At 38.2% G+C, this 14,203-nt stretch overlaps 1 protein-coding gene across 2 annotated transcripts in view; it reads left to right on the forward strand.

Annotated features, from left to right (window-relative positions):
• Nucleotides 1–14,203, forward strand: part of nrf1.S (nuclear respiratory factor 1 S homeolog) — a 36,346-nt gene that overhangs the window by 16,563 nt on the left and 5,580 nt on the right. Inside the window, 4 exon segments of one of the 2 annotated variants that reach the window (NM_001093407.1) lie at nucleotides 20–121; nucleotides 597–754; nucleotides 6,664–6,788; nucleotides 8,194–8,244. In NM_001093407.1, the coding sequence (NP_001086876.1) occupies nucleotides 20–121; nucleotides 597–754; nucleotides 6,664–6,788; nucleotides 8,194–8,244 (436 nt within the window). 2 annotated transcript variants of the gene reach the window in all.

Below are 14,203 nucleotides of genomic sequence, written 5' to 3' on the forward strand. Positions count from 1 at the left end.
TCCTTTATATAATTCACAGGTTGGCACAGGGGCTACTGTTGCAACTCTTGCAGATGCATCTGAACTTCCAACAACCGTAACAGTTGCACAAGTTAACTACTCTACAGTCAGTGATGGTGAGGTAAGAGCTCTCTCCGTAGCATTTTTTCAATTTTGTATGCTAAAATATTGTGTAGTCATCATCATCATTTATTTGTATAGCGCTGTCAAGATACGCAGTGTAGTGTGTGTCATATTTAGTGTCAGAAAATACTTAGGGAAGACAAATATTTCAGATTAATCACCAAGCAAAGGCAGTTTGTAACTGTAAAATGTTCAGTATGGTGATAATGTTTATTAGTAATGTTTATTTTAAAAAGAAATATGATTTTAAATTGTCTATTTGTAAATTAGTATTTCTCCTTACCTTGAGTTGAAAAAAAAAATGTGGTCCCGGTAAAATGTGCAATTAGACATGATATTCAAATGCTGCTAGTTCCACTCATAATTCCCAATTAATATGTTAACGTAGGTTTGTTAATTATTCAAGTAGTTGTGGTCTATACCGGATATGCTCTTATTAGTCTTTATAAAACACTATTCATAAATTCCCTCAGGTGGAGCAGAACTGGGCAACGCTACAAGGGGGAGAGATGACCATCCAGACAACACAGGCATCGGAGGCGACCCAAGCAGTAGCATCCTTGGCAGAAGCAGCAGTGGCAGCATCACATGATATGGCACCAGGAGCAACCGTGACAATGGCATTGAACAGGTGGTTACATTTTTTTTTTCATCATAGCATAAATACACTAGAATATAGACTGTAAAACCTGTCCTCAAGCCTCAACACTAGGGCAAGCTCATTAGTAAGCCACTTAGCAGTGCAAGCACAGAACTGCTCTTTCACTTCATGGTGTGCACTTATGGTGCTGTGTAGATTTTATGCAGCCGTGTAAATGTCTTAAAGTTTTCACCTTTCTTTTCACTAACTTTTAGTATGATATACACAGTGATAGTGTGATATTATTTGCAATTTGTTTTAACATTTTTGTAGTTTGTTTAGCTTTTTGTTTAGCATCTCCATACTTTTTGAATTTTTTGCTGATTATCTAGTTGCTTCGGTCCCATTTATCCTAGAAACCAGTGTGAATTCAGAGACTTAAATAGAAAGATAAGTTATAAAAATGTAGTGAAACAATAAAGCTGTACCCTCACAGAGCTATATTTTTTTCTTGCTGCTGTGGTCAGTGACACCCATTAGCAACTAAAAAGATGCAGCATATGTAGGCAAAAAAAACTTAAAAAAAGACCAGTTCAAAAAGATGGAGAAAAGTAATAATCATTTGGTGGTACTAATTGTGTTAGGTACCTTACAGGCACTAAAACCGTTAACCTTGTTCCCCAAACTAGAATGCTTGTTTTTTTTTTTTGTTTTTTTCTTTAAAAAAAACAAATCGGTCAGTGCAGAGACACCATGCTTTCCCTCCTCCTAGGTATCACAAAGCACACTTGAGGTTAGGGAAAACATGGTGGTGGCAAAATCTACAGGAAAAAGGTTATTGTGCTGGTAAATGTTAAGAGGCTCTCAGGGTAAAAGGTTAGTGATTTAAGTGATTTTATAATGCCTAACTAATTGACAAAAACATGGAACCATGACACCGTTCTAGTCTTAAAAAAAAATAGTTCATAATTTTTACTTACATATTTCGATAACTTATTTCTCAGGAATAAACAAACAACTGTAGCCAGTACAAACCAATAAATACCCATCCCTAATGTAAAAATGGCACCAAAAGAATCTCAGTTAACATAGTATGCAATGTAAACAACCAGTGTTCCAACATGACTTGGATCTAATGTTATAAGCAGATCTGTAGTAGAAAGAAACAAATGCATGTTGATACTGATGGCGGCATAATGATGGGCCGCTGCAGGTCCATTAACCATATTGTAAGGGAATACACTTACATACACACATACATATATTTAGTGTCATAATGAGATTAAAAACCATGCATACCATGGAGCCATGTAATATATAAAAAAAGCAATCCTGGCAAAACCTTTGCAGTATGTTGGTTAGTGGGCAGCATGTCAGTGGTGGGATGTACCAGGTTAAGGATCATGTCGACTGTACCTTTCCCATGTCTACTACAGGTATAGGATCTGTTATACAGAAACCTCAGAGTTATGGAATAGCAATCTCCCATAGACTCCATCCATCAAATAATTTCATATTTTTGAAAAAGATTTCCTTTTTCTCTGTCATAATAAAACAGTTCATTGTACTTGATCTTAAGTTATAAATAATTGATAATTTGTTTATTGTTCAACTTATTTTTAAGTACACTTAAGGTATAGGATTCGAACTATAGAAAGATCCCTTATCTGGAAAACCCCAGAACCAGAGCATTCAGGATAACAAGTCCCATAACTGTACTTTTCATAAACATCCAAGCATCGTCTATCGACAGCAGAAGTGACTTCATTAAATTTTTGGATCAAGTACACTTTTATTACTACAGAGAAAAAGGAAAAGGTTTTTTTTTAAAAAAAAAAGATTAAAATAGAGTTCTATGGCAGATGGCTTTCGCATAATTCAGAGCTTTCTGGATAATGGGCTTTCAGATAACCAAACCCCATACCTGTAATTGCTTGGAAGCAAAAATGCTTCATATTAATGACAATGATTCACAACTTGTTTTACAACCTACAACAATATACATAATTCAGTAATCAAGAAAGAATTTACTCCATGGTCATCCTTGAAAAATAATGGCAGTCCTGTTCTGAAAACAAAACGGAGAAATCTAAAAACGTAACCCCAATTGTGGGTTACAGTTCAAGAAATATTTGCCTCTTTCCAGCTTTGAAGTGGGGTGTTCATCAACCCCCCATCAGCCAAGAAACGACTGCTCTTCTGGGCTTCAATTTTATTATTATTGTATTTAAATGTACCTACTGTATTTCTTCTGTTCAGACCCTAGCCCATTCTCCTTCCAGTATCTTATTCAGACCACTGCCTGGTTTCTAGGGAAAAATTCGATATCTGTTTCAATTACAGATTGTAGAGCTACGGTTTAGATTAATATTTTTAAAGCAAAATATTTTATCTTTGAAACTATTTGATTCAGCCAAGGTCAATGGATGCTGCTAAATGGATGCAAACTCTGGTTCTTCTGACTTTTGACTCCGACAATGTGTACAGCTGTGTCTTTGTAGATAATACATACAGGTTTACCTGTATAATATGAATATGGATGTATCTGTGGTTTGCAAGACAGACCATTGGTTTTTTTGTGATAAAGTCATGCTTTTGAGTTTCAGGTTTTTATTTAAATAATGTTATTGTTTTGGAAGTGATAATCAAAAATCCAGTATTGTATGTTATAATTCTGTAAATAACACAAAGGGCACATGGTACAAATCAATGTCATTTTAACTTAGGATGGAAGTGTGTGAATCTGGGTCCCTAAGGTCTTGTTAGCTTCAGATTTATCAAGGGAAGCAAAGGTTTGTTACCACTGAAAACTCCAGGTTTGCTCTTTAGCCTTCATTTTCTTTCCAGTCAAAGAGAACAATCTCATGGAATTAATTTCCAGAATGAAATACTCTTATATGTCATTCTAAAATCAACAAATTGAGCAGCAGTGTATAATGTACAGAAAATCATCTGAATCTTATCCTTCAGACAAGAGTTCATCAGAGAGGAGATAAGAGGGTGGGGGTCATAATTCATTTTGTGGTAGACTTGTTTTAGGTACAGCAAAATGTAAGAAATAGGAACTCAGCAAATTTATGGTGTGTGATATGAATACTTAATCTTCCATAAGAGATTTGCCAAGCACTGCACTGAAACTGAACCTTAAGATTTCGATTGGTTATATTTCTGCTACTGAATGGCAAACATCCTTTGGGGTCTAAAGTCAGAGAAACCAGGGTTCAGATTCATTTGTTAGCATCCATTGACTTTGGCTGAACTGAATACTTTCAAAAATAAAATATTTCACTACAAAAAAGTTGAATCTAACAGTTGTTCATACCTTCAACTTAATTATTTAAACATACACAGCAGAAATAAAACCTATACTTTTTGGTTAAACAACAACAATTTGGTTGTATAGGTCTGATTCTAAAACAAATGCATATTCTGACCAGCAGAGGGCACTCAAGTGCAGACCATTTGTTTTCAAAGCTCTTAGATACCAAGATCCAAGATTAATATAATTAAGCAGTGTTGAGTGTGTACTACTCAGTGTATAGGTGTATACATAGATATATATAGTTCCATATGTGGTGCACTCCGGTAAAAGTTCAGCTCATGCCTGGCTGCTGTCGTATACAAACAATTTTTTTTTCTAATTCTGGTTCTGTACATTACCACAATGAATTTTAAATGAAACAACTCAGATGCAGTTGAACTGCGGACTTTCAGCTTTAATTCGGTGAGTTGAACAAAAAGATTGTGTTAAAAAAAGGCTTTAGTTGTTTTTTTGTTTTTTTTGCAATCACTTTGTTTCAGGGGCTCAAAAGCAATTGGACAAATAAAAAAACTGAAAATAAAATGTTAATTTTTAATACTTGGTTGATAACCCTTTGCTGGCAATGACAGCCTGCAGTCTTGAACTCATGGACATCACCAAATTCTGAGTTTCCTCCTTTTAAATGCTCTGCCAGACCTTTACTGCAGTGGCTTTCAGTTGCTGTTTGTTTGTGGGCCTTTCTGTCCGAAGTTTAGTCTTCAACAAGTGAAATGCAGCTCAATTAGGTTCAGATCAGGTGACTGACTTGGCCATTCAAGCATATTCCACTTCTTTGCTTTAATAAACTCCTGGGTTCCTTTGGCTGTATGTTTTGGGTCATTTTCCATCTGTATTATGAAACGCCTCCCAATCAATTTCACTGCATTCAGCTGGATTTGAGCAGACAGTGTCTCTGAACACCTCAGAATTCATTCGGCTGCTTCTGTCCTGTGTCACATCATGGATAAACACTAGTGTCCCAGTGCCACTGGCAGCCATGCATGCCCAAGTCATCACACTGCCTCCGCCATGTTTTATAGATGATGTATGCTTTGGATCATGAGCTGTTCCATGCCTTCTCCATACTTTTTTCTTGCCATCATTCTGGTAGAGGCTGATCTTGGTTTCATCAAAAGAATGTTTGTTTTTCCAGAATTGTTCTGGCTTTTTAGATTTTTTTTTAGCAAAGTCCAGCCTTTCTATTATTGATGCTTATGAGTGGCTTGCACCTCGCAGTGCACCCTCTGTATTTTCTTTCATTCAGTCTTCTCTTTATGGTAGACATGGATATTGATACGCCTACCTACTTGAGAGTTTCGTTCACTTGTTTGGCTTTTGTGAAGGGGTTTCTCTTCACCATGGAAATGATTCTGTGATCATCCACCACTGTTGTCTTCCGTTGACGTCCAGGTCTTTTTGCGTTGCTCAGTTCACCAGTGCTTTCTTTCTCAGGATGTACCAAACTGTAGATTTTGCCACTCCTAATATTGTAGCAATTTCTCTGATGGTTTTTTTTTGTTTTTGAGGCTTAAAGGAGAATTCAACCCATTTGTAAAAAAACGAGTAACCCCCCCCCCTGCAGGTAGACCTCCCTCCTCCAGTCCTCGGTAAGCTGACTGTAATTTCCGCGCATGCGCAGTTGTCGCAAACTGCTCTAACTGCGCATGCGCCGATTAGTGAGGACCCAGAAGATGGGGTAGGTATAAAGTATGGGGCATTTCCCCCAGTGGGCAGTTAGCCTGGAGGGAGGTCTACCTGGGGTGGGAGGTATTCTGTTTTTTTACAAATGGGTTGAGTTCTCCTTTAAGGATGGCTTGTTTCACCTGCATGGAGAGCTGCTTTGACCACATGTTGTCTGTTCACAGCAAAATCTTCCACATACATGCACCCCCCCCCCTCAAATCAACTCCAGGGCTTTTATCGGCTTCATTGATAATGACATAACGAAGGAATTGCCCACACCTGCCCATGAAATAGCCTTTGAGTCAATGGTCCAATTACTTTTGAGCCCCTGAAATTAAGTGATTGTGTTAAAAAAAGCTTTAGTTCCTCACATTTTTATGCAAACTTTTTGTTCAACCCACTGAATTAAAGCTGAAAGTCTGCAGTTAAACTGAATCTGAGTTGTTTCATTTAAAATTCATTGTGGTAATGTACTGAACCAAAATTTAAAAAAAAGTTGTCTCTGTCCAAATATTTATGGACCTAACTGTATATTGTAGATAGTTGTTCCCCATAATTGACGCACTCCACGACTTCATTATGTAGTCTAACACAAAGAGAATTTATTGTCAGCGTTTTGGTCCTTTTTGGGACCTTTCTCAAGACTTGAGAAAATGGTCAGCTTATTCACCTGCCAGATATGCAAATTGCTTCCATTGATAATTGCTCACAGATTCCCAAAAAATGCAGCTCAGTTAGGGCTATGGAATGCAACTGAATAGTAGCAAAATATTGATCATCTCAATTTAAAGCATTACTTAATCATATCTTATAAAAGAAGACATGGTAAATATGCATGCATATGTGTAAACATGGTGCTATTGCACAAACTGTTTTTAACCGTAGGTCCTTTAATTCATACATAAATGTAAAACTGAAAATGGCAGTATGTTTTATATCTGTATTTTTGTTTCCTTCTATCTTTGCTTGACTGCAGTGAAGCTGCGGCACATGCTGTAGCCACCCTAGCCGAAGCCACCCTGCAGGGGGGAGGACAGATTGTTTTATCTGGAGAAACTGCAGCAGCTGTTGGAGCCCTGACCGGAGTGCAGGATGCTAATGGTAGGAGCTCTTCATTTTCGACCAGACAGTCTGCTATATCTTTCATAGAAGGCAGCAAAGATTGTCAGCAATTGGTTATGTGTAAAGAACACACACACACACATATATGTCTTGGTTGCTCATAGATTTCCAAAAAACTGCAGCTCAGTTAAAATTATTTGGGAGCATAATAGACCAGATTCAGTTAAATGAAAATAATTTATAATGGGAAAATTCCATAGTAATCTGTGTGGAATATATTTACTTGGAAGTAAGTTTTCTTCATGGAGTTTAATGTGGCCCAACATGTAACCACCAACATACTCAGCCCAGCAAGGTATGTCACTCTAGGTCCTTTAGTGGCCAGGGCTACTTTTATCTATTTTAGACTAGAACGATCTTATCGCTTATTATTACTTGTGTTGCCCAGTGACTATAGTACCCTTTGGCAACCAATAATATGCATTAAGTTCTAACATAGATGTTTGTGATTTAGTTTTAGTGGTTTAGCAAGGGGGTACACTGGCCTTTAATCTCTCTAACTGTGTATATTTATTTATTTATTTATTGTTTGTTTGTTAGCCCCTGTCAGTACTAATTCTTGTAAAACAGCACAGCACTATATAAATATATACACAAACTTTTAACAGTTAAGAAATGACTAACTAGTACCATCAAATTGACTTGCACTATAGGATCAGTGCATTGCTTCTAGCCTGTATGCCTAATATAGAACACAGTTCTCTGTGAGTCACAAGCATGAGTTTACTATCTGTGGCACATAAAGCTCTGCTGCATTCTTTGATTCTTCTGCTTACAGACATGAATAGAAGGTTATCATTGATAATGGACTATTCTTGTCGATGAGAATTATTTTCTCAGTATGTAAACTGGACCAGCTCCCATAGGAAGAGAATTTTGTTTTTAACTGTAGGTTTGTATTAAAATAGATAATGTGTTTTACCCACATTTGTGACTGACCCCAAACCATTTTACTTGCATCTGTATTTTAATTTTGGCTTTTGCATAAACTCTGGTCACACTTCTTTCAAAGACAACGTGCAGCGGATTACATTATAGTGAGCCCAGATTATCAATTAATACTGAAAGCAGCCATGCATTATTGCTGACTGACGCAAGCAGGAAGGGATTATTGGGCACATCTCTATTCGGGGGAGTAGAGCTTGGAGCAGTCACTGTTCCATCTCAGTTCTAAGACCTACTGACATTGCTTTAGTTGATACAGTTTCTGAGACATTTCTCAAATGACACAGGGATAGCATATTTTTATGTTTGTAGTACCTCATTGGAGCTTTAATTAAACAGAATATTTGGGGGTTTTACACTTTGGTTATAGAAGAATTTTGTTTTGCCTTTCATTTGCTTAGCTCTAGTGTTTAGATTTGTGCACACTCTCTTGTTCCAGGTACAATTTGGAAAAGAATTGTGATGAAGGAGAGTGATGGCAGAAATAAAGGTAGTAAACCCTACTCAAATTTTCAGATCAGTACTTGCCCTTACTGGCTTTGTATAGTATTCTCTTGTTTTTAGTAATCTAACTTGTTTTCTGCAGGCCATTCAGTGCACACAACAACATCTTAAAAACAATGATAACCTGACATAGTAACAGCAGTTAGAGTCCTGCAGCGGGTCAGGTACCTTGCGGGTTGAGGGGAGAAGTTCTGGGTGCGGGTAAAGACACGGGTCGTGGTTCTGCGGGTCGGGCCACTGGTCTTCTCAACTGCGATATTTACTCCTTTTTTCTGGTCACGGCTAATTCCAATGAAGTTCCTGTTTTTTTCTGATCATGACTACTTCCGATGATGTCACTTCCAGTTTACAATGACAACACTTCCTGATTCTTGATGATCAGCGGGTCCCGGTTGCGGATAAGGTACTTGCGGGTAGGGTCGGGTAGCTGTTCCAAGCGGGTAAGAATGCGGGTACAGGTCCCGAAAAATGGACCCGCGCAGGACTCTTACAGCAGTACATGTCACATGTGCTTTTTTGAAAAGGTTGTGAAACAATCAGATCTTGGTCTGATTGCTATTGAGAGCAGTGTCTGGCTGTTTATATTTTCTGCAGTCCTGGCTCTAACAACACTAAGCCTACTGATAAACAGACCTGGGGATGACCTAACTCCTGTTACATTGCTTTAAGGGTCAGACCTAGAGAACAGAAAGGGATAAAACAAAAGTACTTGTAACTTCAGTTACATTGACACATTACTTTAAAATCATTAAAATTGTATATTGGAAAGTTGTTTAGAATTAATTTGTCTTTAGGCAAAAAAAACCTTTGATGCTCTGCTAATTTAAAATAGTGAATCAGAATCTGGTTGTCTCTACTATTTAGAGGTGCCCAGTCCAAGGTATCTTTGCAGTAGAACTGGCAGCATCTCTTTTAGTGGGTGCCACTGGGCTCTCTCTTATGAGTAAGGTCTCCCTTTGGCTTTCTTCAACTTTCTTGGAATTCCAAGGCATTTTATCAATTTTTTTAATTACTTTCAGCCCATTTCAGAATTTCCCCTGGTTCTTTGTAATGAACTTATTTTTAAAATAAATACATTTTAGGGTAAAAAAAAAAACATTTATTGAAGTATATGACATCATGTATTTAAAATTTGCCTACAGTATAACATCACCTTTGTAGTACATTACAGACCATGTTTCAAGGCTCATATAACACTGAATAATAGCAATACTTGAGAGGGGTATTTAGTGCTAAGAACAAGGATTTTAAAAGAACCTTTTATGAAAATTTACCCCAAAACCCGCCAACTCTTGGAACTCCATCTGTTCCACTTACTGCTCTGCTTTCCCAGGCTTTGCCGTAGAGTTTGCAGCTCTCAGTACTGCAGATAGAAAACAAAGAGAAGGGACCGCTACTGCTCACCGCTACTCCTGACCAGGTGCTCTGTCGAACAGTGTCCCCACTGCGAACTTCCAATCAACTTGAAACAGGCAGACGGCACTTCTGGAAAGGGTTTTATTGGGGTTACTGCTGTAGACAGGCCCGGATTTGCGGCAAGGCCGCATAGGCCCGGGCCTAGGGCGGCAAAGAAATAGGGGCGGCATGCCGCCCAGCCGCCGTTCAAATGCACCAGCTGCGCCGGCGTTTTTTCGCCGGCGCGCTGGGAAGGCAGGCGCTAGGACCGCGCGGCCGCCTGGTCGGACCGCGCGGCCTAGGGGCGCCCAAAAGTGGAATCCGGCGTTGGCTGTAGAACCTTACGCGTTTCTGGAGTAAATCCCTTAGTCATAGGTCTAAGACTAAGGGATTTACTCCCGAAACGCGTAAGGTTCTACAGCAGTAACCCCAATAAAACCCTTTCCAGAAGTGCCGTCTGCCTGTTTCAAGTTCTCAGTACTGCAGTGTATATTTTGCTGTTTGAAGGCAGTACTCTGATTGGCTACTCATATCCTACTCCCTTTCCAGGCAGTGATCATTTAGACGCACCCACTACTTTTCTGTAACCCAGACACTCACCTGAGACAATCTATGGCAACAGTATATTGAGACTGCAATTAATACACTTAATTGGATTTCCTTCTGCCACTGCTGCCTGAACCCTATTTTTTCTTATATATGCAGAGAATGAATAATTTTCTGAAGGAAAAACAAGCGCCTGATAGCAATTATTTCCTTTGCTCACTCTTCCATCAAGCTGGAGATCCAGCCTGACAGCTACTTTTGGTGTGGTTGCCTGTTAGCTCTTCTAGATACATTTTTAAGCAGAGGGTCATTTAAAGGGGTTCAGGCCTGGACTGGCAATCTGTGGGTTCTGGCAAATGGTGGAGGGGCTGTTCTAAGATGCCATAGACAGTCACTATTTATTGGGCTTGTTAGGGGGCTGTGTACTTGAAATGCCAGGGCCTATTTTGAATATCAGTCTGGAACTGAGGCTGTTTACCTTCAAATTAACTTTAGTATGTTGGGGACAGTGAGATTTTGAGACTATATGCAATTAATCTTTGTTTTTTTTATTCTTGCTTTTTTAAACTATTTAGCACTTTGTTCAGCAACTCTACTCTACAATTTGGAATTTTAGCAGATATCTGGTTGCTAGGGTCTTATTTAGTATAGAAACCAGACAGTGATTTGAATGTAGGATGCACCAAATCCAGGATTCGGCCAGGATCCAGCCTTTTTCAGCAGGATTCGGCAGAATCCTTCCGCCTGGCCAAACCAAATCTTAATTTCATATGCAAATTGGGGACAGAAGGGAAATTGCATGACTTTTTGTCACAAAGAAATTAAAACATGTTTTTCTCTTCCCACCCCTAATTTGCATATGCAAATAAGGATTCGGTTCAGTATTCGGCTAAATCTTTCACAAAGGATTTGGGGTTTGGCAAAATCCAAAATAGTGGATTCGCTGCATCCCTATTTGAATGAGAAACAAGAAGATGAATAGAAAAATAATTGATAGGTAACAACAATAATAAAATATACTTACAAAGCAATAGTTTTTTTCGCTTTTGGGGTCATTTCAATGTTGGAAAGAGACAGTAAAAGAGGGCAAATATTTTAAAAACTTTTTAAAACACATAGGAGCACATTTACTAAGCTCGAGTGAAGGATTCAAAGTAAAAAACTTCGGATTTCGAAGTATTTTTTTGGGTACTTCGACCATTGAATAGGCTACTACGACCTTCGACTTCGATTTGAACTAAAAATTGTTCGACTGTCTCTTTAAAAAAACCTTTGACTACATACTTCGGCAGTTTAACCCTACCGAGGTACAATGTTAGCCTATGGGGACCTTCCCCATCACTTTTCTAAGGTTTTTTTGATCGAAGGAAAATCCTTCGATCGTAGGATTTGCGGTAAATCCTTCGAATTCGATATCCGAATTCAAGGGTTTTACTTCGAGGGTCGAATTCGAGGGTTTATTAACCCTCGATATTCGACCCTTAGTAAATGTGCCCCATAGAGTAGAACATTCTACAACATGCCAAAACTTAATTCAAAGGTCAACTGCTCCTATCTGAATATTTTAATATGTCTCATTTATGAGCAAAGACCCTGACTAAATTCTGTACCAATGAGGAATTCAACAAAAAGAGCCTGTTCTCTAGATCATTGTGTCAAACCACTGTGCCATACTTGTATAGCTAACAGTTCCTATCTGAATTTGCCAGCTTGAGATTTTCCACTTGACTTCCTACCCTGATCCAAGACTTGATGATATTCCACAATTATGGCTTCCTATCTCTAATGACCTTGAGAATTCCCTCTTAAATTTTGTAATACCAGTTCCCGAACCACCCATCCCCAAAGCCCACTGAAACTCATACCATAATCTGTTTTTGGGGATTAAGCTACCAGCTGTCAGTGCTGCTTTTGAATCATGGTGCAGCTCCTCTCCACGTGCCACAAATTAGGGACCTTAAATTTCACAATTATTAACAAGAAAACCCCTACTTATTTTAAGTGCAAGGCTTGTCCCTGCCCCATTTCTCCATGTCTGCAGAATTCTTCATTTAACTGCAAAATGGCCTTAAATAAACATCTGTGAGAAAAAAAAGAACCGCTTTTCTCATGTACACTGAACATATTTCATGTTTCCTAAAGCATCAGAGGCTTATAAATTAGCTTTATTAGATAACCCTGGTAAGGATCAGATGAGTAGAAATATGATCCAAAAGGGAAGTTGGCTGCAGTCCCAAAAGGCCACTGTAATTATGTCCAGCATTCTATGGCATTCTATTGGCTGGTGAATAGGGATGGCACCTTTCCTGCAGCTAAACCACAATAAATGGAGGGGAGGGACAGATAGCATTGTGGATAGGGCAGTGATATTGGGGTCCTGATATATATTATTCCTTTTATGTTGTCAGCCTTTGTAAATTTTCTTTACAATCACATATATTAATTTCCTGTTAAAATGTCTACTGTTTTTTTGTGTCAACCAATGGCCTGAGCCGTAGGAGATAAAGTTAACCCTTAATTTAAAAAAATATATATTTATATATAAATAAACAAGATTAGAACATTCCAAATGTACTTTTATTTTTACATCCCGGGTGTGGATGTATGGAAAGCCCTAGGTTGTTATGTGGATGGAGGCCCTGCTCTCCGTTCCTTGTGTGGTACCGCAGTGCAGTTCCCCTGTCCTGATTCCCCTCTCCTCTCCATGACCTTCCCAGTCCCTGACAGCTTGCTGTGCTGTAAAGAAGCTCATGTGACTGCAGTAATCCGGAGCCAGTAAACAGCTGTGTATTTAGGAACATTGCAGGATGAATCAAGCCTATTGTTCTGCACTGCAGAAGCGTCTCGGGCTGCTCAACTTGGGTGCTTTGCATAGAGCATAGAAAACTTGATATTTTGGGACTTATTTAGGGTGCTGCTACCCATTCTTTTCCCAAGCATAAAGAAGTCTTATGTAACATTCATTTAAATTGGAACTGCCCTGTTAGATTCTTGCATTATATCTGTGGTACCCTGTTTTTGGCACTGCCTGCCTATTTGTTACAACGAAACCTTGTATTTCCAAAATCACCTTAAAATGGCACCAAGTCAGGACTCCATTATATTCATGCTTCCTGCAGACATACTTTAATAGCTCATTGGTAATCAGCTAGTAATTGTCACTCTGATCACGGATCTCTAATCAGTATGATTGCTTTTTCAGTATCACTTGTGTTTTATGAAAGCACTGCAAACTCTGTGATGCTTTTGAGATATATGTATGTATTTATATATATATATATATATATATATATATATATATATATATATATATATATATATATATATATATATATATATATATATATATATAACTCAAGAGCCATGAATATCCTGTAAGTTATATCCTTATAAAACACAAAAGCCATGAACATCTTGTAAATTATATTCTTATCAAGACAACGGTAACTAGTGATGTCAGTAGTTATAAACGGAGCATAGTGATGTCATTCCTGTCACATGACTCACTGAAACTTGTGTATTATAAATAAAGTACCCCTTGTTGCAAATTATGAGGATATTGGAAGTCACCTTGGAGTTCCATGACCTGTATAACAGCACTTGGCCTTCAGCCTAGTGATTTTATATGGTCATGGAGCTCCTTGGTGACTTATAATAGCCTTATATTTTACAATAGGGTGTACTTTATTCGCTAAATGTTTTAACAGCAGGAAATAGTAGGACATGGTCTTTCCTAATTTTATTTTGCAAAATCAGAGTTACAGGAGGGGACATGCTATGTACTGTCTATATTAAAAAAAGTAGTAGGGATTAAGTTCATAATTATTATTTTTGCTTTAGAAATATATATTAATTTACGATGGTCAAACTGCAGAGAGGATGTTTGCTTTGACAGAGGGCTGGGAAAACAAATGGTTTCATGTACCAAATGTTGTGTTGATTGTGTTGTTTTTTTGGTCATTCAAAATATGGGGGGGGGGGGTTGTCACTGTATAGTAACATGT

Source organism: Xenopus laevis, chromosome 3S (assembly GCF_017654675.1).
Source record: "Xenopus laevis strain J_2021 chromosome 3S, Xenopus_laevis_v10.1, whole genome shotgun sequence".
Taxonomy (NCBI): domain Eukaryota; kingdom Metazoa; phylum Chordata; class Amphibia; order Anura; family Pipidae; genus Xenopus; species Xenopus laevis.